The 24,603-nt window shown below is 34.3% G+C and overlaps 1 protein-coding gene across 9 annotated transcripts in view; it reads left to right on the top strand.

Moving 5' to 3' along the window:
- TRDN (triadin) overlaps positions 1-24,603 on the top strand; it is a 373,465-nt gene that overhangs the window by 253,734 nt on the left and 95,128 nt on the right. For 7 of the 9 annotated variants that reach the window (XM_073789556.1, XM_073789553.1, XM_073789554.1 and 4 more), the window contains 2 exons: positions 3,069-3,116; positions 15,913-15,960. In XM_073789556.1, the coding sequence (XP_073645657.1) occupies positions 3,069-3,116; positions 15,913-15,960 (96 nt within the window). The remainder of the gene's footprint in view (positions 1-3,068; positions 3,117-15,912; positions 15,961-24,603) is intronic. The other 2 variants (XM_073789557.1, XM_073789555.1) reach the window with 1 other exon arrangement.

The raw sequence follows: 24,603 nt of genomic DNA, 5'->3' as shown, positions 1-24,603 counted from the left end.
AGGTCTGTGGTAGTATTGCTGATCAGTGCTGGGCACTCTGTTACACACTGTGACTAGACATTTGAAGTCAGATCTGCAGCAGATGGGGGCCTTCCTGCAGTTTGGATGGCGGCTCAGGTGGCAGGCATAGAGTAGGTTTGCTGTTTTGGCACATGTAGTGGATAGAATTGCATCCCCTCAAAAGATATGTTGAAATCCTAACTAGTACAGTACCTGTGAATGCAAGCTTATTTCAAAAAATGGTCTTTAGTGGTGTAATCATGGTAAGATGAGGCTATACTGGATTAGAATGGGCCCTAAATCCAATGACTGATGCCCTTTTAAAGAGAGGGAGATTTAGAGACACAGACGCATTCAGAAGGAAGGCAGCCGTATGAACGTAATGGGAGAAATTGGAGTGATGCGGCTACAGTCAAGGAATGCCGAAGATTGCTGGCAACCAACAGAAGCTAGGAAGAGGCAAGGAAGGATTCTTCCCAAGAGCCTTCAGAGCAAGTTTCAGAGGGCCTTGGCAACACTTTAGTGCTGGACTTCTAGCCTCCAGAACTGTGAAAGAATAAATTTCTGTTGTTTTTAGCCACCTAATAACTTAAAGGCTGCCCTAGAAACTTAATATACCAGATGACTATGGAAACAAACAATAAGTGAATGATTTAACCATGGTTTATTTAAATATAAGCTTGAAAGAAGAAAAGTGAGGACATAAGGGAGATCTGGAGCATTGAGAAACTGGTAAGGTCAAAGGAATGAAAGTATTGATGGGGTCAGAAACTACTTAGAGAAGGTTCGTGAGTAAGTGAACTATAACAGGAAGAGTGGTGGCAGGGAATAGGAATTTTGAAATCAAAGTCTTGGCAGCAAAGAAAAAGTCCAAGATACTTTTGGTAGTGATCAGAGAAGTGGGGTCTCCAGTTTTCAAAAGTGAGAAGGTCAAGGAAATGAGAGATCCCATGGTTGTATGGATTGTGTCTATAAGTGACTCCCAATCCTGGTTAAATAATAGAGTATCTTGACAAGCTTACAAATAGACAGATAGCCAGGCCTACCTTATCCCAGACTCATTAACTCAGAATCTCAAAGCTCTGTAGTCCTCCCCAGATCTACTACGTCTGAATCTCACAGGCTTATAAAAACTCCCCAGCTTGGTCTAGTGTGAAGCCTGGGTTGAGAGTGGTTCCTAATGAAAAATCACAGTAGTAATAGTGGAGCAGATAACTATGTATAGAAATATTCAATAATTAATGGGACACAGGCATAATGCTGGTTAATGTCAGCAATAGAGCAAGACAGAGCCGGTGCAACCTGATACTGTGGACTTCAAAAGAACTGAGATTTGGAGGAAGCAAGGAGATAACAATCCATCAGAAGTAATAAGAAGTAAGGAGAAGTCATAAACATCATTTATTAATTTAGTTAAAAAGAAGAAGTAAATATACATCACTTCCAGACCCTTTGGTATATAGGGGAAAAATGAACTGTCTCTATTTTGGAAAACCATTTGTAAGGGATGTAGTGTCCTTAGGGAACTAGTTTGGTTAAAGGAAGAAAGTCAAGTGCACATTTTGAGAAGAGGCTGAGCATTTAGGGATGTGTGCTATGATAGAGATGACTCAGTGGAAGGACTTTGGAAAAGAGTCTGTTTTTAGGAGAAATACGAAGCCATATAGACTGTTTTCTGCTGGAAGCCTAGGCTCATGGTAGTACCTGAGGCTAACAAGGTTGGGGATTTCAGGGACATTAGTCCTGATTGTGTATTAGGGGAAGTGTGGTAATTAGTTTCCAAAATATGGCCAAGACCAGCAGCATAAGCGTCACCTGGGAACTGGCTAGAAATGTAAATTCTTAGGACGTGCCCCAGACCTACTGAATCAGGCCCGTATCTGTGTTTTAACAGCCCTCCTGAGTGACTCTGATGCATGCCAATTTTGAGAACCACTGGTCTAAAGTCTTTCCTCAAAGCTATATAACAGCCAGGGATCTGCTTAGTCCTGGAGCTCCAGGTCTTGAAACAGCCTGAAGAAGTCTTATTTACATGACTTCTTGCCTGAGCTCAAATAGTGAAGCTTGTGGTATCTAATATTGTGAAATTAAAACCTGAAAGTGATGTGAAGGTCTCCTGACATCTGATCTCTCTCACAGCCCAAGGTCTATGGCACAGGGAGGACAAGGGGGCATGAAGACCCCTGTTTACTGGTTGTTCCTAGAGCCTCAGCTGCTGAGTGAGTGCATATGAGTAACAGGGACTATACACATGTACTAGTAAGAATAAAACTAAAAATACAAATACAGGTGTCCAAGGGCAACAGCCTTGAATAATCAAAAGCTAATAAAATGAGTAAATAAACTTTGTAAAAATTTACCAGCTCATTGTCATTTTCTAATTTTCGTATGGATCAAAGAAACTTCCACTTTAATTAGCCTTGATTTGAGGTCTAACATTTTGCACTAGGACCAGCATTTCAGATTATATTTTTGGAAGAGCTCTCCTATCTTCCTGTCTTCCACACTAGATATTCAGAGAAACTCCAGAAGCCATTTTGGCCTTTTTCAATTTTTTTCTTTTTCTCTCTCTTCAAAGCAATATGCAAATGGAATTTTCTGTAACATTATGGCTAATATTTTATATTATAAAGCAAATTGATTGAGGTCAATTATGGCTTGCCCTCCCCATAGTTAAAGGCTAAACAAAGAAGTCTTTTCAAGTGCTCTTCCCCACAATTTATGCATTATTTAAGATTTGACTATAAACTAATAAATTAGTATTCCAGTGTAATTCTGTGGAATAAGCCACCTTTTTTATGGTCACTACTTATATAAGCATAAAATTTAGTACCACCAGAATTGTATCTTGAAAGAGAATTTCTGCATTTTTATTTAAGGAAGTTCATTAGTTACAAAAAAATTCAAGCTTATTCTAGCGTGGTTTTCTCTGCTGCTTGCTTTGCTCTCAGGTGCCACATACGTTTTATCCTTTGGGCAGTTTTAGTCTTGTCTGACTTAGAATACTATAAGATATTGACCTCACATGTCTGATATCCGTTTCTCATTTTCAATCTCTGAATTTACAGAAACTGAACGAGCCAAAGAAGAGGTTGGTGCTGCCTCAACTAAAAAAGGTAAGTGCAGCTTAAAGAAAAAGATGTCATGACTATAACTTCTTTATGCTAACTCAATGTATTGTTTAGTGCTTAAGAAGAGCTCTGTTTATTGATTTTACTATTTCACTGATATGGAAACCCACTTTTAGTTTTGAAAAATTGAAGAAATGCTGCTGTGTAAGCTCAATGGGATCCCAGTCATCTGGAGAGCATCATATTCAATATACTGATCTATAAGGTTAGCGTTTGAGCAAACGAAACTTTGACTAGTAGAACTTACATGAACAGTGTTTGCTTTGTGCAAGAATAGTATCAAATTTAAGTTTAAATTTAAGTTTTCAAAGCTATGCCTCTTGTCGTGTCTAATCAGAAGCAACTATTACGTGAATATTGACTCCTCTCAGTAGACACTCTAAAGAATATCTTTAAGAACATTAATACATGTTAAAAATATTCAATATGATGAAACATTTACATATTCTCTATTCAAAACAAACTGGAACAATTTTGAAATTTGTGATTCTGTTTTACACATAGAAATGAAATCAGTAATGTATTCAATGTCTTTGGAGGAATCTCAAGACACAGTTTAACAACCCTATCCTCAACATGCACTCATACACACACACACACACACACACACACACACACAACAGGAGTACCCTTTCACATACATGCCACTAAAATGGCATCACATTTTTCTCCTTAAAAAATCTTTTATTGCATTTGCTCTATAAGAGAATATATATCAGGACTATAGGGAGTTATAAAATATATATGAGACATATCCACATTCTCAATCCCAAGCAACATATATATGGATATAAATGAATACATGGATATAAGTTTATATATTAGTTAATAAATTAAAATATAAATTAATATATATTAGTTATATAAATTAATGCATAAATTAGTACACATGTATGTCTAATGAAAGACAAAAAATTAAATGATACTTAAAGGAAAATATAAACTACTATAAGATAATACTTAATTAGAAGCAATTGAATTATTGAGATTAATTGCTTCCCTTTTTCAAATACAGCTCTATTTATTATTCTGAATTTATAGTAGATAGGAATAAAATCTGTCTCCTAGATAGTTCTTTTCTTAGTAATGTAATATATGTGTGATGTCATTTTTGAGGTAAGGTATCACGATACATGTTTCATTGACATCTTTTACTAGGTATCAGTTTTTCCATAAGTAGCAGAGCCATGAATTTATCAGAAGTCCCTATTAATATATCTCATTCTTTTATGGTGTCTTATTTTGAAATCAATTTTTCTTGTCAACACTAAATGGAATGTGTGGGTAAAACTTGGGTGCTTCAGGATGGATAATGCCATGGTATCAATGACAAGACTAAGAGTCTAAATATAGATTCAGAGGAAGTCACAATCTAGGCATGGATACAGGGTATATGGATCCAGTAAGTGAATGTAAGGTCAGGACATCTATATGTGTTGAAAGCAAGAACAAAAGTGAGACAAAATTGTGTTCAAGATCTTCAGCCATGGGTGAGACCAGTGGATGTCCAAATAGCAGTATATGGGTTTCATCTGGAATTAGATTTCAGATACTGAGCCTCAGGGAATCCTTGATTGTGAAGACGGTCTGGAGACAGAGTTAAAAAGGAAAAATTCAATAACCAGTAAGTGACCCATGCACAGACTCTGAATCACTTGGAGCCTAGATATTAGGGCAGAAATACAAGCACACATAAATTGGAGTTTAATCAAGTCAAATAGGAGTGAGCAGAGATACTGAATTGATATTGAACCATCAGTTAGTGAATTCACTGGAATATTCAACCAAGAATGGTCTCTGAGTTTAGAGTGAGGCCAGACATATTGGTTGGGATTAAGTAGACCTGATTGCTAGGCTTAGAGTGAAATATAAGGAGAGAAATAACGTTTTATGAAATTAAACTATTGGCATTAATTACTCTGACTCTAGTTTGTCTTAGATCTCATACCTCAATCATTAATTTAAATATGACTGCATATTAGATTTCCTCTCAACTGTAGAATGAACAGAAACAAGTGTTCCTTCCAAAGCCATCATAAATATTTTGAAACTCAGGTAGAGCTTTACCAATTTGACAAGTTACATATAAAAGTCAAAGGAGATGCTTCTCATTGGTCAAGTAGTTTTCATTTCTCCTCCTCCTCACTGACAATCAATCACACATGAAAATATATATTACTTCATCATACATTTAGTAACCAGTCCCTAATCTCCACAAAACTCCGTATATGTTACAAGATGTCCACCTTTTAGTCCCTTTTAAGTAAGTAGAATAAGATAGTGATTTGGGTTTTCTTTATTTGTTTTTAAGATACTGGAAATTGTTGTTCTACACTGAGGCTTGAATTAGGGACCATGTGTGCAATGTTAAGTGGAAATTACTGATTTTCTGATTGTTTTAAAATTTTCAAAGTTAAAAGATAATATTTTAAATTAATTACAGTGTGCCAATTTATATCTAGTATAATTATTTGATCTTAAGCCTGCTTTTAAGTCGTATTTTCTTTGGAGATATATAGTATTTAATCATCAATATGATAATCCTCTTACTGTTTTATATTTGGTTTGCAGCTTTCAAATCATTTTCACTTTCATTCAACATGTATTTATGGATCACATACTATGTGAAAACTTAAGGAAATATTCAGATGTTAATACTATTCTTGAGCAATTAAAGATAGGGAAAAATATGAATCTTTATTGAGTCCCTGAGTTGTTTGGACCTTAGTTTTTGCTATCAGCTAAAGGTTTTCCATATTATCATAGTTCATGTTTGAAAGCCAACAGGGTAAAGAGATAAATACAGATAAAGAGCCGTAGGAGTTTAAAAATTATTCTTACCTGAGGAAAAGCAAAACATTTATTATACAAGGTGACTTTAGAGTCAAGCCTTAAATAACAGATAGAATTTTGTTATGTAATAATTAGTTGGAAGGGTATCTTGGGCATAGGTAACAGAGGAAGGCAAAGTGGTGGGAAATTGCAGGATGTGTATGAGGAATAACAAGAGTCTCAAAACACAGTATGAATTAGTACAACCTGTGCTAATAATTCAGTAAAGGGGCCTGATTTTTAAATTGGACTCTACTGCATGGACAATAGGGAGTCAATGAAAAATTGTAAGTATAGGAAATAACACTCAGGTATTTGCTTTAGGAAAGGGCAGGATAGTTAGGAAGCTTTGGCAATAATGTAGGCAACGTGCATTAGGACCTGATATTAGTTATGAGATTGGAAAGAAGGGATATTTTATAAGCACGGTTATAAAGTAGATTCAGTGGAATTTGACAATCGACCAGCTTTGGAAGAGGAAAAGTCAGAAAGTATTTAATGACAATAATAAGTTTTCAGACTGGGTGCTAGAAGAATATTGTTGGTATTTATCATAAAAATGAAGAAGAAGGATAAAAATAGTTTGGTGAGAGAAGACAAGATTAATTTTAGACATATTTAAATTATAGTACTGTGGCACATGCAAGTAGCAAGTAGGTGGCTCTAAATGTCAGACTAGAGCTCCAGAGAGTGACAGAACTGGAGATATATCTGTGGGTGTCCTCTGCGTGGGTTAATGGTGGAAACGGTAAGAATCCATGAGCTTTTCATGGATTCTGTTCTCGAGAGAGGACAGGTCTGGGATGTTCTCTGTTCTCGAGAGAGGACAGGTCTGGGATGGAATGCTAGAGAACATTTGCAGGAAGAAAAGCAAGGAGAGTCAAAGAGAAAAAGCAGAAAATAGTGACTAGAAAGATCAGAGGTTAAAAAAATGTAATTGTTATAATTTCATAGTAACCAAGGAAAATAAACGCTTTCAATGACAAAGTGGTTGTCACCAAGTCACTGGATTTGTCAACTAGATAATTATTAATGATGTTCAAAAGAGAATTTTCTGGGGAGTGGCACAACTAAAAGCTAAATGATGACAAATTGATTGAGGGATGATGAAGTGAAAGATACAGACACTGATGCTGAAGAATATTGGTTAGGAATAAAATGATAAATAGGATAGTAGCTTGAGGTTCTTGTTTAGTCTATATCAATTTCTGTTTTAATCTCCGAGGTAAAGTGTTTATCCTCCTCCTCAAGACCAGTCTCTCCATTTGGGTCCTTCTTGATCAGTCATTCATGCTCTTTGGTGGCATTATGTTCTTTCTCCTTATTGACTTTTTTTTTTTTTTTTTTTTTGTGGTACGCGGGCCTCTCACTGTTGTGGCCTCTCCCTTTGCGGAGCACAGGCTCTGGACGCGCAGGCTCAGCGGCCATGGCTCATGGGCCCAGCCGCTCCGCGGCATGTGGGATCTTCCCGGACCGGGGCACGAACCCGTGTCCCCTGCATCGGCAGGCGGACTCTCAACCACTGTGCCACCAGGGAAGCCCTCTCCTTATTGACTTTATTCCTAATTTTGGAAATATTATTCTCAGTTTAAAATTACTTTTTTCTAGATTCCCATATCTCTGTCTACTATTTTCTCTCCTCTGTATCTTAGCTGGTCTTCTGGATGTTGGAGTGTTAACACTGCTTCTTATCTCCCACAAAGATGAGGCTTCTGTTCCTACTGTGCTTCCGATAATACGGCCAATGCTGAAGACATTATCATTGCTGAACCAATGGAACCATTCCAGTCCTCACACTGGATGTCTCAGTGGCATTTACCACTTTGTCTTTTCTCTAAGCGTCTCTCCTGTTGGGTGAGCATGACAACAGTCTCCTAGTTCTCACCATATTCTCTGAGCTTAATTTCTGACTTCTTTGTGTGTTTTTCTTTGCTTCCCCTTAATTATTGGTGTTCCCCAGATTCCATCATTAATCCTCTGAACTTCTTATTCTATAGCCTCTCTTCGTGAGATATGCACACTCTCAAGGTTAAAACTCTGCCTTTTATCCTGAAGATCTCCAATTCTATGTCTTCATTTCAGGACTTCTCTGGCAAAGAGCTTTTCCCTGAAAATTTCAGGCTTGTATATTCAAATGTCAAATAAACACCTTTAAATTCAATGTGTCTTAACTTATACTCTTCATTTCCTTTTCCCAGCTTCCTTTTAATTATCATTGGTGAAACCACAATCCACCCTCCACTTCCCTAGAAATCTGAGGGTGATTAATTTTCTCTTTCTAGCCTTCAGGTGATTATTCAGAGAATCTTCAAGTTCTGCTGATTTTGTTTCCTAAATATTTCTTGAGTTTACTTCCTCCTATTCATAACTATGACTTCCATGTTAATTCAAGTCTTCATTATCTTTTTCTTGAACCACTGTAATGATCTAAACACTGTCCTCACATATTTATTTTTATTTCACTAATATTCATCCTAGCAGAAACCCCTCAACATATATTATCAAAGTCATAAAACTGAATAAACCACACTTAATTTAAAACTCTATTTTTTCCCAGTTTTTTATAAAATAAAGTCCAAACTTGTTAAAATGATGTAAGAGTCCTCCAAGATCTGGCTCCTATATCCTTTTCCAGTTTCATCTTCAGATACTTTGTATGCTACAATAATACCATATTGTTTATAATTCCAAATTTACTACAAGTAAGATTCAGGGAAAATGATAGCCGGAAAGGATGGCCTTGTGAATAGATTGAGTTGTTAGCATTGTCTGAGAAATGATGAGAAGCCTCTCTTTCCTGTCTCTCCACCTGAATATGTATCCAAGATTTAAGACTTTGTCTTCCACAATCAGTGATTTATTCCATTGTTTCAGTCATTGACATCCCCAGGCAATAACCCTTGGGCAGGTAACATTACATTCTTACATCCTTGGAAATAATAGTTTGTCATGCTAATCCTATAGATGTATATACCAGAAGTAATGTATGTGTCATATGGGTGATATTTCAAACTGCACAATATTTCCTTACCACTCTCCACTCTTTACCAGAATTCTAACATACCCCAATTCCATGGAAGCCTCACTACCCAGGCAAGCCCCTATAACTAATGGGCATATGTTGAGTGGTGTTAAGGGGAAAGAAAGAATTGAGTCCTCAAGGAAAATTGAGGGAAACATAGTGAAATAAGAGCCTAGAATGAAGCAAGCGATGTCAGCATCACAGCAGATAAGATGCTTCCTTGTCTCTCCCCTTCAATCTGCAACCTGTGAAATATTAACAACTCAACAATAAGCCTCCGCCCAACCCATCAGAATGCCAGAGAATTCCACATATCTGCACATCTAAAGGTGGATGGACTGGAACACATCGAGGAGGTAGAACTGGGGAAACAGTGGAGGCAGTCCCTGCAATCGTGGCCCCCTGGCTGTGGCAGCAAAGCCTGCAGCCCCAGAGAACCCAAAAGCAGCAAGGGAAGCAATACATAGGACTCTAGCCTCCTGATAGATAACTGGGACCCAGTTCCTCCAGCCACAGAGCCATCCACGACTCCAGCCCCCTGTTCCCTGCCTGCAGTGGTGAAGCCCACAAATCTGACAATACCTGATATAGAGGCACTTGCAACTCCAACTGCACCCCACCCACCCCTTGGAGCCTGCAAATCAGGACAGCCCAGATGTGGCAGAAGCACCCACCATCCTGATGCCCCAGGTGGTGGTGCCAGCAATACCAACAGCAGCAAGGTACCAATTACCCCAGAGGCACAAGCAACAGTAACAAGGGCACTGGGTGACACCTCTGATACAGGTGGTGGAGGGCAGAAAATGCTGACTCTCAAATAAAACCAGAGGCAGCACAGGTGAGAGAAACCAAAAACTTGTTCTATAGTGCCACCTACTGGAAAACAAAAGAAAGCCTTCTAATTTCTAACCTGTAGAATCCTTAGAATTAAAAAAAAAAAAAAAAAAAAAAGCTTTACCCAAACAAAAATGGTATTCAGTACTTCAAACGCACTGGCAGAGGAACAACACATCAAGCACCATGAAGAACCACAGTAACACAGTATCACAAAAAGAAAATGATAATTCTCCAGAAACCAAACTTAAAGTCACAGAATATTGCAATCTAACTGATTGAAGAAACTGAATGAACTACAAAAAAGCTCAGAAAGGCAGTTCAATGAGCTTAGGAATAAAATTAATGAACAGAAGGAATACTTTAAGTAATTGAAACTCTAAAAAGGAGCCAAACAGAAATTCTGGAGCTGAAGAATTGAATAAATGAGATGAAGAATGCATCAGAAAGCATTGGGAAAGAGAATATGATATGGAAGAGAGAATTAGCAAACTCAAAGATAGAAATCCAAAGAAGATACAAAACATCATAGAAAACCATCAAAGCCACATGGCAGACAGAAACACAAGGAAAAGCGGGAACCCAGAAAACAAAAGATAAAATGGCAGAACTAAGTCCTCCTCTGTAAATAATTACCCTAAATGTCAATGGATTGAATTCACCAGTCAAACACACAGAGTGGATGGATGAATTAAAAAACAAGACCTAGCTATATCCTACCCCTGGGAGACTCACCTCAGCTCTAAATATAAACATAGGCTAAAGTAAAGGGATGGAAGATGATACTCCAAGCAAATGACAGTCAAAAAAAGTGAGTATATTCTGTGCTTATGGATTGGAAGAATGAACATTGCTAAAATGTCCATATTATCTAAATCAATTTACAGATTCAATGCAATCCCAACCAAAATCCCAAGGATGTTTCTCACAGAGACAGAACAAAAAATTCTAAAATGTATATGAACTACAAAAGATTCTGAATGGCTGAAGCAATCCTAAGAAAAAAGAATAAAGCTGGAGGTATCACATGCACTGGTTTCAAACTATATTACAAAGTTATAGTAATTAAAACAGCATGGTATGGGCAGAAAAACAGATACATAGATCAGTGCAATGTAATTGAGAGCCGAGAAATAAACCCACGCATATGTGGAAATTTTTACAAAAAAGGAGCAAAGAAACCTGGAGAGCCACATGCAAAAAAAATGAAACTAGATCATTACCTCATACCTTCCTCAAAAAATTGAACCCAAAGTGGATTAAAGCCTTGAATGTAAGACCAGAAACCATAAAACTCTTAGAAGAAAATATAGGCAGTATGCTCTTTGATATCAGTCATAGCAGTATCTTTCAGGATGTGTCTCCTCAGGCAAGGGAAACAAAAGAAAAAACAAATAAATGGGACTCATCAAACTAGAAAGCTCCTGAACAGCAAAGGAAACCATCAACAAAATGAAAATGCAACCTGCCCTACCACCGAGTGTGAGAAGATATTTGCAGATCATATATCCAGTTAGGGGTTAATATCAAAAAAATATAAAGAACTCATACACCTCAACAACAAAAAACCAGAAAACCCAGATTAATAAATGGGCAGAGGAGCTGAATAGAAATTTTCCAAAGAAGGCATATAGAAGGCCAACAGGTACTTGAAAAGATGTTCAACATCACTAATTATTAGGGAAATTAAAATTAAAACCCCGATGAGATATCACCTCATGCCTGTTAGAATAGCTATTATCAAAAAAGCAAGAAATAACAAGTATTGGTGAGGATGTGGAGAAAGGGGAACCCTCATGCACTGCTGATGGGAATGTAACTGTGTAGCCACTATGGAAAACAGTATGAAGATTCCTCAAAAAATTGAAAACTAGTGCTACCCTATGATCCAGTTATCCCACTTCTGGGTATTTATACAAAGAATATGAAACACCAATTTGAAGATACATGGACCCCAATATTCATCACAGCATTATTTACAATAGCCAAGATGTGGAAACAACCTAAGTCCCCATCAACAGATGAGTGGATAAAGAAGATGTGGTACACACACACACACACACACACACACAATGGAATAATACTCAGTCATAAAAAATGAAATCTTGCCATTTATGACAACATCAATGGATCTTGAGAATATTAGGCTAAGTGAATTAAGTCAGACAAAGACAAGTATCTTATGATTTCACTCATATGTAGAATATAAAAAAACAAACAGAAAACCAGAATAAATGAACAAACCAAACCAAGCAAAACCCAACATGTAGATACAGAGATCAGAGTAGTGGGAAAGGGCAGGGGAGGGTGAAATGAATAAAAGAGATAGTGATGGATAGAAACTAAATTTTTGGTGGCGATCATACTGTAGTGTATATAGAAGTAGAAATATAATCTTGTACATATGGAACTTATATAACGTTATTAATCAGTGTTACCTCAATAATATTATGGTAAGATATAAATACTAAAACCAATAATTTTAATTTGAGAAAGCGTCTTTTTGGTATCCTTGTAATAAAAGTGAGATTGAAGTTTGGTATAAGCTGGAACTTTGCAGGTAAATTAAACAGCGATAAAGAAATTAAAAAAAAACCCTGGAATTATAGAAAACCAATTTATCCACCTTACAGTTTATCTCAGGGCTATCCATAATCCAGGCATCATTTTATAAGAATGTTAGCTACTTTGCTTCCTTAATATTAGTTGCGGTCACTGAAGGAGTGCAGCACAAATCTACATTTTTTTCTAAAATAAACACCTCCAAATGTAGAACAAATGGAAATTTCTTATTTCCAGCATGAAAGGAGGTTTCATGTACCCTATAGCATAGAAGGAGAATTTGATTAAGGTCTTCCTTTGATTACAGGCAATTAGAAAATCCAACTTAGATGAACTGTTTATTCCTAATACTTACTCTCCATAGAATTAGGCTTGATGAATTTTATATCAGAATCAGAAATGAAAGGGTCGTTTCACGTAAAATGTTTTCTGTATAGATAATTGGTATTTTCAGTGACCTTTTCTGAATTTAAAAAAAAACTGGTTTAGGGGACTAGCCTCCTCTACTTAATACAAGTGCAAGGAGTTAATAACTCACCACTGGAAAAGAAAAACTTGGTCTTTGTTGTAGAAAAACTTGGTCTTTGTGTGTAAGTCACAATCCAGTGTTTTCTGAAAGATATTTACTCTTCAGAAGATTAAAACAAAATAATTGAAAAATACATATTTCCTATACAATATTCATACTGAGTTTTCAGAATAAAAGAATTATGAATAAGGCTATATGCCCAGGGCTCTATTATAATTAAAAATGATCAGTGTTTGATTTTCACATTGATTTGAGAGAGAGCATTCATAGAGGAGACTAATGTACCACACACCTTACTAGCTCCTTAAAGTAATTATAATAAAGTCTAACTCTTTAGTTTGGAATTCAGGGGCTTATGCAATTGACCTCATCTATTTTTAGATTATTTCATATCTCTTCTATGGGAACCCGCTGCTCCAGCTACACTTGTTCACTTCCTCTAGGCACACACAAGGCTTTCCTGCTTCTTTGCCTTTTTCATGTTTCATTGGCTACACCTAATATCTCTCCTCTTTCAGGAAATATACTAATACCAAAACTGATCTAACTCAGAATATTTATTATCAAATCTCATTTTTCAATTAATACACCTAATCACCAAGCAAATATATATCGATCACTTGCTAGGTCCGAAACAATGCTAGATGCTGTAAGAAATATAAGCAATCATCCCTGAATATCCCATGGGCCAAAGAAAAAATGACAGTGATTTTGGAAATATGTTGAATTAATCTATGATGAAAATATCACACTGAAACTGGAGATGCTCCTAAACAGTGTTTACCTGAAATTTATACTCATTAAAAATATTCATTAGAAAAGAAGAAAGGCTGAAAAGCAAACATTTAGGAAGAAAATAATTTTTAATTTATGTTAGAATTTTCATGAAACCCAAAGAAAGAAGAAAGAGAAATAAAAAATGTAAATGCAGAAGCTAAAGAAATAGAAATTAAATAGTACAATAGAAAAAGCAATAAATCCGAATTAGATTCTCTATAAAAACTGAAAAAACTGATAGACCCTTATGTAAACTTATTAAGAAAAAAAGAGAAGACACAAAACATTAATATCAGAAAATTAAAAGGAATCATCATTACAGATTCTGCAGATAATTAAAAAATAGAAATATTTCCCAGTGAGTTTGAAAATTTTAATACAATTGACATTTTGAATCTTTAATTATATTTTGTCACCAAAGAAAAGTCTAGCCAGGTGGCTTCACCGGTGAATGTTTTTCAAACATTTAAGGAAAAATTAACACCAATCTTGTACCAAACCTTCCAGGAACAGAAAAAGAGGAAACATTTTATGGAGCTCATTTTATGGAGCTAGAATAACCTTGATACAAAAACCTAGCAAGGAACAAAAAAGAAAGGAAACATACAGGTTAACTTCTCTTGTGAACATAAGGGCACAGATCTAAACAAAATATTAGCAGATCTAGTCTGATATTATATGAGAAAGACAAAATGGAACCAAGTTGGTTTTATTTCTAGACTGCAATTTCAAAATTCAATGTAATTAATCAGAATAATAGAATAAAGGGAAATTATACTTATCATAGAAGATGCATTTGATATATTTCATATTATAGTAGAAAGAAACTTCCCTATTCTGATAAGATATATACAAAAACCATTAGCAAATATTATACTCAATGGAGAAAAATGGAAAGATTTCTCCCTGAGAATTGGAACAAGACAAGGATGTCTGCTATCAGCACTTCTATTATGCATTGTACTGGATATTCTAACCAGTGCAATAAGGTGAGAAATAGAATTAATCAGTACAAGAATAAAAAAGTAAAAAATAAAACTATTCACAGGTGAAATTATCTGCTTGAAAAATTCAAAAGAATATACAGTTGAACTATTACAACTGAGTGAATTTAGCAAGTTTTATATCAAAAAGTCATTTTTTCCCTTACTCTGTCTCTAGTTCATGTCATTAACTTTTTGAAAAGATCATGATAATTTACTCTGTAGACACTTGATTTATGTAATTGTTTCTTCAGAATATTATTTAATATGTTCTCTATATCATATATTTGATTAACCTGAAAGCTTAATCTTTGGCTTAACTTGATTCCAGTTGGCTCCTTTGGCAAGAATACTTCAGAGGTGATACAGTTGTACATTACACTGCATGTCATGAGGAAGCACAGAATGTCTGGATGTCCTATTGTGAATGAGTGGCTTTAAGTTTCCTCAGTGGGTTAAGCTGGTGACAATCACATTTCTTCATTTCCAAGTTGCAGTTTTCCCCATACAACTCTTGGGGGTGATACCTGGGTATGACGGCAATATCCAGCTCCCCATTCATCCTTCATCTAATAGTTGCTAATGTCCTCTGAAGATCCTTACTTGAATCAGTTATTTCAGTACACTGATTTTGTATGAATCATTTCTATTTCTTGGATGTATAACAAGGTAAGCAGATAATACTCCACCGAGAGTAGTAAAATCTCAGTAGTTCATGGGAAACAGCACCTAAGTGATAAATTCTTATTTCTTTTTTGGTTACTTGTGATTTGGAATGACTTCATTTAATATTTAAGCAAATCTCAAGCATGACTACACTGTCCTTTGAGTTGATTAAGCAACATTAAGCTTGAATTTAAGGAGCATCTAGTTGACATTTTCAAGACGCTAAGTGGCTCCAGCAATTACCTGGAATGTAAATCGATTAATCATAATCCTGTCAAGCGGAATTCTTCATAAAGCTTGTTTATCAAAGCAGAGTATAAAAGAATAAGATAGAAAACAGTGTGCAAAGACTAGTAAGAAGAGGGCAAGGGATTATTTTTTTTCTCTAATTCTTTAAGAATAGATTTATAATAGTAGGTTTCAGTTGGATTTTAAAGAAGTGAGAAATATTGAAAAAGCTTTAAAATAGGTTGTTTAGAAGAAAATTTTGGCCTTGAATGAGTTACAAAATGCCTTTTTGAGCAGAAGCAGCATTTACATCTGGAATTTTATTTAAACCTTATCTCTGCTTTGCAGCTGTACCTGGAAAGAAGGAAGAGAAAACAACCAAGACAGTGGAGCAAGGTAAAAAAAAATGAAGGAGGTTGACATTATCTTTAGAAAGACAACAACATGAGGAGGAAAGCACTGGATTCAGACAGGCGGACGACAATAACCTTTAAATCGATTGCTCTCTTTCACTGTCCTTGCATGTTTTTCTGTGCCAGGGAGAATGTGAGGTGGCAATCTGGGTTTTTGTTCTTTTGTATAACTAAACTTTGAGTGTAAGTTCAGAACAGGGAAGCTCCACAGACTGCTTAATTACATCAAGAGAAATGCTGAAGATTGTTGGGAATAAGGAAATCTTCCAGGGCAATTGGTAGACATTTTTTTCTGTTTGATTTGTGGTTTTAACACCACCTGACTGATCATAGTTTAAAGAATAGAGGTGACACAATTCTGTTTATGCAAAAACAATTTCTACTGCTTGAAAAGTAGTATGTTAAAGCAAAAAACCAGCAATACAGGTAAATTACTTGCGTTTATATTACAACTTCAGCAGTTGATTCTCCCAAGAGGTCTAAAATTTCAGTGTTACAAACCATAATGCCATAAATAATGCATTTTCTTTTTTTTAATGCAGCTATATAATAAATATATCATTTTAGAATATGCTTGAGAAAAATGCTACAGCAGAGTAGAATAAAAGTGTTTGAAGTGATGTTGGGCCTTCTGTCAGAGCTCATAGTGCTAATAATTTTAATTTTTGTTCCCCCCACTCTTTGGCTTTTAATGTATTATAATATTATAATATGTATTATTTATTATAATAAATAGATGAAATCGGAACTAGAAATAATTTTGTCAAGAATGAAATCAAAATCATTTCTCCTCTTAAATTTGAGACAAATTCCTAATATCAGAAATTAGATATTTTTACATATATATATCAAGAAAATCCTTCAAACCCTCACATTTCAGATAAGTAAACTAAGGTTAAAAAATTCATTAAGCATTTATTTCCTTTGGTTTTTCAAAAGAAAAATCACATTAAATCACACTGAATAAGTTTTCAAATTCATTTTGGCTTCTGTGGACTACCTGGACTTTTAGAATTCAATAAAATGTTTCTGTCAACTTCTTTTTGAGGTGGATACTTCAGTCTCTGAAATATAAAGTAGAGCTCTAGGAGCACAGATCCCAGTTTCAACTTGTTGACCTAGACAAGGTTCTGAGCCTAAATTTCTTCTCTAAAAAATAGAGTTAATTATACCCGACCTACCTGTCTGACAAGATGTGGAGTTCAAACAAGAAAACGTATGTAAAAGGATATGAAAAAATATAAACTCCTAGTCAAGTATATAGTATTTACTTAGGCATTTTTCCTTATAAAATCAGCTTCAATATAAATGAGAATCAAAACCTTTTGCTTTCATTAAGCTTCATAGTTTTTCTCCCCTCTAGTATACAGGCATTGGTTACTCATCTTACAGCATTTGCAGATTGTTTTTATAGCCACAGCAAATTAAGAGAAGACTGACTAGAATATAAAATGTCCACATTAGTAATAGTACCTAACATATAACTGATTAAGCTCAGATTGTTTATGTGTTCTTACCTTCATGTTGGTGTCAGTTTCGTTAATTCTATAATGTTGCCTCAAATAGTTTTGAGACTGGAAATGGCTCTGAGGGATGTGAATTTACTCCTTCAGATTATTTTATAATTCATTCTTTTTAAATCATAAGAAATAAGGTATTTGGATAACTTGCATACTTTTGCGATGGTATATCTATGACTAATAATTTATATGAAAATATATATTTTGTGATTTTAATAAATCAAGGAATTTATGTGATAATAAATCAATTACATTCTACAGATTTCATCATAATATTCTAATATTTATACATAAGATGATGCTTTGACTATTGTGTATTTCTCTTCCTTATATAGTTTTTAGTTATTTTCAGAAGTATAAATAATCTAAAACTAGTTCATAATTCTTTGAAGTACAGTTAAATAGTTTATAAAGAGTTATTTTCATTTAAGGTTTAAGCTATGGACTTGTACTAGGGAAAAACTATGACACTCATAATTCTTAATAGATTTCAAATACACTGAGTGATCTATGTAAAACTGTGTACACTGAAACTCTGAACTTAGTCTGCATTATAATTGTACTTGGGAAACATCAATTAAGCTAAACTTTACATTATGGAAAATTCATATAGTGAAAGGTGAAATAAATGTTATGTTTATGTAATTTAGTGAACTAGACCTCATATCGTTTAAAAATTGAAATTTAGTTAATCTAACCTCTGCAAAAGTCCAAAAAAGTATCTCTATTTTATCTTTAATTCATGATGGATCATGTGGTTTTTAGTTATTCTTCTCATAAAGATCTTAAATTGGCTAGACCAGAATTTTGAGTATTAAGAAACTCTTTATAAATTTTCCCACACTAAAGCCACACACACACACACACACACATACACACCCACACACACCACAGACACCATTAACGATTTCTCTTGTTTAGAAAGCAGTTACCTAGAAGCATCAGGAGACACAAATATTTTCCACAATACATGTTGCTCTCCTTATAGTGAGAGCCAAGGAATGCCAAAGATAAAACATCACAACACGTGCTACTGTATGAAGATTTGTCTTTATATATTTGTATTATATCTAGAAAGAGTACATCACATTTCATTAAGCTTGGTTTATTTATTGTTTGATATTTAATTTCTCATTTTTAGTGTACTTTTTCCTCAGTATTACTTTTCAAAATTGACCTGTCCCCCTAAATCCAATTTCCCTCTCTCTTTTTCAATCTTGTTTTCTCTCAGAAGAAAATTTTTCATAGTATTTGCTTGTTACTAGCCAGAGGATCAAAGCAGTCACTCTAGGGAAGTGACTTCTTACTTACTGTGGTAGGGAAGGAGACCAGTCAAGACAACTAACTTTAATGATATGAGTTGTAGATTGGAGTCCCAGCATCTCCTTGTTTCTAATATTTTTCCTTCAAAGTGATTTCAATCTAACAATGAAAAGGTGAAGAAAATAGTAGTAAATCAAATCATTCGCATATCATCTTTCTTTTTCTTTCATTCACACCTGTGCATGATATTACTTAAAGCTTTCTTTAAGAGTTTGTTCTAAGGGCCTGTAACAGTGCTGGCATGTAGGAAGTGTTCAAAAAATACTTGTGGGTTGAATGAAAACATAGAGGAATTGTTGAAGAAAAGAATACTAGGTGATCCAGATATCGATGATCTGTGCCTCTAAGTACTGTACAATTAAGATATATTAGTAAATCAAATGTGATTTCTGATAGCAAAGATTGCCAGATATTTCAGAAACCAGGATAAGTGATTAAATCATCTAACTACTCTCATTTTAAAGTAAAAAAAGTAGAGCAATTAATAACTAAATATGCATTATTCATTAATTATATCATTATTATGATCTTTGTAGATGGTACTCTTACATAACAGAACAGCATGTGGTGAACCATCATATGGATAAAGACATCGAATAAATTAAATTTAGCAATTGCACCTTCTATATTGTAAATTTAAAAAAATCTTAAAATGAGAGAAAATTTAATAATTGCCCAATTAGGCCAATGTATGTCTAAATATAGAAACATAAGGGCTTATCCTCACTTTTCTTGGTTTTACATTATAGAACTGAATTAGATGATCTTCTATTCCTTTGAATCAAAAAAATTTATGTTCAACAAAGTTTTTAAGTAGTATGTCCCTTATATCAGAATATAAAGGCTCTTCCTGCTATAGGAGAAGGCTGGTCTAGAAAGACTTTTATTTCTAGGATTCTAAGACTCAAATGTTAAGGGAAAACACACTTTATAAACTTGGATATTTTAGTATCCCAAAATTAAACTGAAAATTTCATTACAGAAACATTAGTTATAGTCTTCCATCCTCTTAACAATTAAAAATCACTTCAAAATCCACTTAAGTACAAACATGACAAAAATATTCATGAAAAATGATTAAATAGAATTTGAGTACCTATTAACCACCAAGAATAAATTTGAACACAATTAGTAATCACTTTATTAAGGGTAAAATTGGAGCATATGGATCATAAATGTATCAAATGCAGTTCATTTCCTGTAATAAAACTTATATTTTGCTTTAAATTAAGAAATCTTTTAAAATTCGTAAGTGCCGTAATTTGTGTCCACTTGAAGACTTTCTGTTTTTCTTTGCCTTTGTTGCTATTTTGTAAACAATGGTACCCTACATAATTGTATTAGTGTTTTAAATTGTCACAACAAGTGAAACCCAACTGATATTACATGGTTTGTGTGTTTGTCATTGTCCTCAGACACTTTTCAGATTCTTCTATTCTTTGTACATGTACTGGTCTATTTAGAATCTGCGATGTGTATTTATTGTAGATTGATCCCATACTTTCAAGTGAACATTAATAATATCTAAGAGTAATGATTTCTCTGAGAGAAACGTATTTATTTAAATAATAAATGTTTATACTTCATGATGTGTCAACACTATAAAAAAAGAGAGAAACAATTTTACATTTAAGATCAATGTAGTAAAACTGAAGGTGTAGTTGATACATATTGTATTTAATTATTTGCTTAATATGTGACTATAAAATAACCTATTTGCACATGTGGACTAAGTCATGCTGTTGACCCTCAATAAATGTTAAAGTATAATAACAATAGTATTGATTCCTGTGAATTCCAAACTTTTGACAATAGTTTGTGCTCTGGTTGTTTAATATTTATTGAGCGCCCACAACAGACTAGGCGCTGGGAATGGGTGTGAGGAGTATCAAGTGGGCTTTGGAGAGAAGATGGTCTACATACAGAGCTCATGCAACGCTTGTAAAAATGAGTGTACTCTGCTTGCTTACATATTTTATATATTTTCAAGAGAACTTTTTGCAATTTTCCACTATCTCACTTGCTCACATAACACATTTCACTGCTACTTCTTACTTTTATTTCATTTAATAATTTTAGAATGTTCTCATAATCATATGATCTCATGTATGGAAATTTCTTTCTAGTCCCTTCTTTTTCACCATGTTCCTCCCCATTCCTTTCATCACTTTAATAAATAGACAGGTATAAATCCTCCCTATCACAGCTGATTCACAACACACTCAAAAAGTTTGTATTGTTGCATTGATCTCCTACAGGGTACCACCTCCTGCCATGCAATATTTGGTTCATGTGATTCATTTATTGGTAGGAATGTCATTGAATGCTAAAGAGAATTTCAGCCCGGTAAAGGAGCAATGTGTGCCAGTGAGGTTGGCAAGATTTGGAGGCAATGCTAAAAGATGCATTCATGCTGTACCTTTCCCTCAGAAATTAATGGTTCTTGTATTAATGATCCATTTTCTCTAATAAACTAATGTGTAACTTGATCACTCTTATTTTATGCAGGATATACTATAGGCAAGCACAAGTCACACAGAGAGATAATTGTAATGCCCACATTCCAGTTTCCGTCATGCATAATTCTGCTTTTCAGTTATCATGAAACTGAACCACTCCTCTGCTTAATGTGACCTCTGTGCCTATCTTTTCCTTTCCTTTCCTTAGAGACTGTGGCCATTTCATGGAGAAGAACAGTAAAACTATAACATTACCCCAGGAACCTCCCCCTGCGTTTCATACTGGGGTCACTACTTTTACCACCAGGTTACCTTTTAAACTCTGGAGTCAGAGGAACTGGCTGTTAGATGAGCTAAATTAAGTTACCTGACGTTGCCAGAACACACAATTTACATAGGGGTAGTGTGTCACTCCTACTCTGTTTATATTCTATCCCTTCCATGATTCATCAAAGTAATTTCTTAATGGCAATTGTATCCATCTTTTAGGTTCTTAAAAGCAACAAACTTTTTACATCATGCATGTGCTCTTGCTTCATCTATCTTATAATTCTAAAACTTTGTCTTGATATAATGTCTAACAATCTTTATGTAAACTAATGGAATGCAGTTATAAACCATTTCCTAAAGCCCAAATTGTAAATATGAAGAAAAGTTGTCATATGATTTCTGAATTTAATGACAATGCACTTCAGATAAAGTGTATTTTTGATCATTGTCTACATCTTAATATTAGATTGATGGTTCTTTAAGAAATCCTTAAATCTGCAAAAGACCATTTTCATCCTCTTTATAATGAAAACTCTTACAAACCTTATTTTTCCTCATAGAGAATTTTGATCACCAAAACCAGGATTTGGCAAGTAAAAACTATTTTAATTACTCAGTATAGATATTTGAAGATTACGATTTTGTTCTCCAGAGAGAAAATTGACTTTTGTTTGTTCCTTTGACACTCTACGCTAGATTATATAAAAGACTGCAGAAATGCATTGTAGTGTTTACCACATAACACACCAAGAAAACACCTCTTTGCAAGTTCAAGGACATTAAACTGCTAATTATGTCTCTTTTTTCTATTAATATTTACTTTCACTCCTGCTTTTATTCTGAAACCACATATGGGTTTATTCTCTTTTTTCCCTTAGGGATTTTTAATAGAAAGTATATTATAAGCTGCTCTGTTACAAAGCTAAGTGGCCAGAACAAAGATTGTTTTGGGAGAATTTTTTTATCCCTTTTTTACTGACTTTTTTCTTTCATTTATAAATTGATTTTCTGCTAAAGGCCTATTTAGGGAAAAAAAAAGAGTTGGAATACAATACACACTATCTTGAATAAAATTGCTTAAAATCAATTGCCATGTCATATCCTGGAATAAATTAATGGAGTTTAAGCTACAGTCTCTAAAAATCAAATTGCAGATATTATCTTAAATCATTAGCCCTACATAAAAATGCATTGTTACTTTGTTCTAATTGTAAATTAAAGTACACATTATAGGTCAAATAATTTCAGGCATAAACATGAAAAAATTTTTCATCATTCTACATAAAATTTACTTGCACCTTATTGATTATTACTGCCCCAGTTTTTCATAGAATGATGATGTATTATATGCTAAATAAAAAGCAATTCTTAAAACCTGAAAATTCAATTCAGATACTCCTTTAGAATTATGAAATGACAAAATATAAGTTAGAAAATTTCTTCATCATTTTGACTTGCAAATTTTGGGTTTTATTTCACTTGATTTTTATATAAGAAAGAGAGATACTAGGTCAGATAACTCATAAAGAGCATCTGTAGTCTCGTTAAAAGTCTTGGCAATAAAAATCATGGTCAACAATTCTTAGCTTGGAGTTAGCACTTGTATTGCTGGTCCTTGAAAAGAAATAACTGATAAAAACTAATAATGATTAGAAATATTAATCTGCTTGAATAATATAGTACAGTTATCTGAAAATAAAACTTAAGGCTTGGTCTATCTCTTCCAGTAATTTATTCTGTGACATTAGGGTATTTACTTTTTTCGTAAATCTCCTTTTGTAAGCCAAGATTGTTTTACTAAGCATTCTCTACAGAACTTTCCAGTCCTAATATTGTCTAATTCTCATTTGTAAGAAATGTCTCCCTTGCCTGAGACGTTTCCAACTTTGACCCAAATGCTGAAGAATAAACTTACTTTTCTGATTGCAAGTACAATCTGTACCAAAGTATAAACAGAAATGTCAGATTCAGATTCTAAAATGAAAATATTTCTAAGTATTATATAAATCTACTAAATAGAATTCTAATATTTGAAGTATTTACTTCACTTGAATTTCAATATATACACTTAAATTATACTTAAGTTTCAAAAAGTACATTGCTGGAGCAAAGCATACTATTGAATATCCAATGAAATGACATGAAGTTTCTCTAAATATTAATTTAGCTACAAGGATCACTAATAATGGAACACAGGATGCAGAAATTATGCCCATGACACATATGTACAAAAGAATTTATAAAAAATGAAACAGAAGAAGATATTGTCTCAGGAGACAGGAGAATGTGGATAACAAACTGTGGTTGAATTATGGTTTCAGTTTTGGCATATTTCCAAACAAAATAACAATGACTTTCTAAGTATTGTCAGTCAGTTCAGTATATATAATATACTCTTAAGAGCAAAAGTTTAATTTCATTGACACAATGACTGAAAAAAATGTTTGGACTAAGGATGTTTAAGGACTCCTTATCATTGGCAGGATATAAATTCAAATTCTCTAGCAGGGTACTGCTGGTTTCTTTATCACCATCCCTCACTGTGACTTTCCAGCCTTGGCTCACATACTTCTCCCCGACTTTGTACATCCAGTGAGGCAGCCACATGAACTTTCACACTCCATTTTTCCTTATGTTGTTCCTTATGTTGGAGATGTCTTTCCAATTCTTCTTTGATGACAAATTTTATATCCAGTTTCAGGATTGATCACAGATTCCAGTACCTCTGTGAGGTCTTTTCTTATTGCATCAGGTAGTTTGTCAGTCCTTCTGCTATGAGCTCAGAGCCCTGTGTATGTGTCTCTATCATTGTACTTAATCTGTCTACGTGGATGCCTTTCAGCATAGACTGAACTCCATGAAACCCTCTTTTCTTATTTTTCTCAGCTCTGAGCCCAAAAGAGACATTGAATAAATATTTATTGAATGAATCAAGTTTACCTTTTCAAAATACAAAAAAAATGTATTCTTCTTCTAACATATTGCTCCCAAGTGAAGAAACTTAAATAGACCTGGGGTTCTTGTTCTGCAGGGGGATCACTTTGTCACACTGCT

The sequence above is a fragment of the Tursiops truncatus genome, chromosome 12 (assembly GCF_011762595.2).
Source record: "Tursiops truncatus isolate mTurTru1 chromosome 12, mTurTru1.mat.Y, whole genome shotgun sequence".
NCBI lineage: Eukaryota > Metazoa > Chordata > Mammalia > Artiodactyla > Delphinidae > Tursiops > Tursiops truncatus.
Note: the sequence above shows the minus strand (reverse complement) of the source record. Positions and strands in the feature narration are given on the sequence as shown.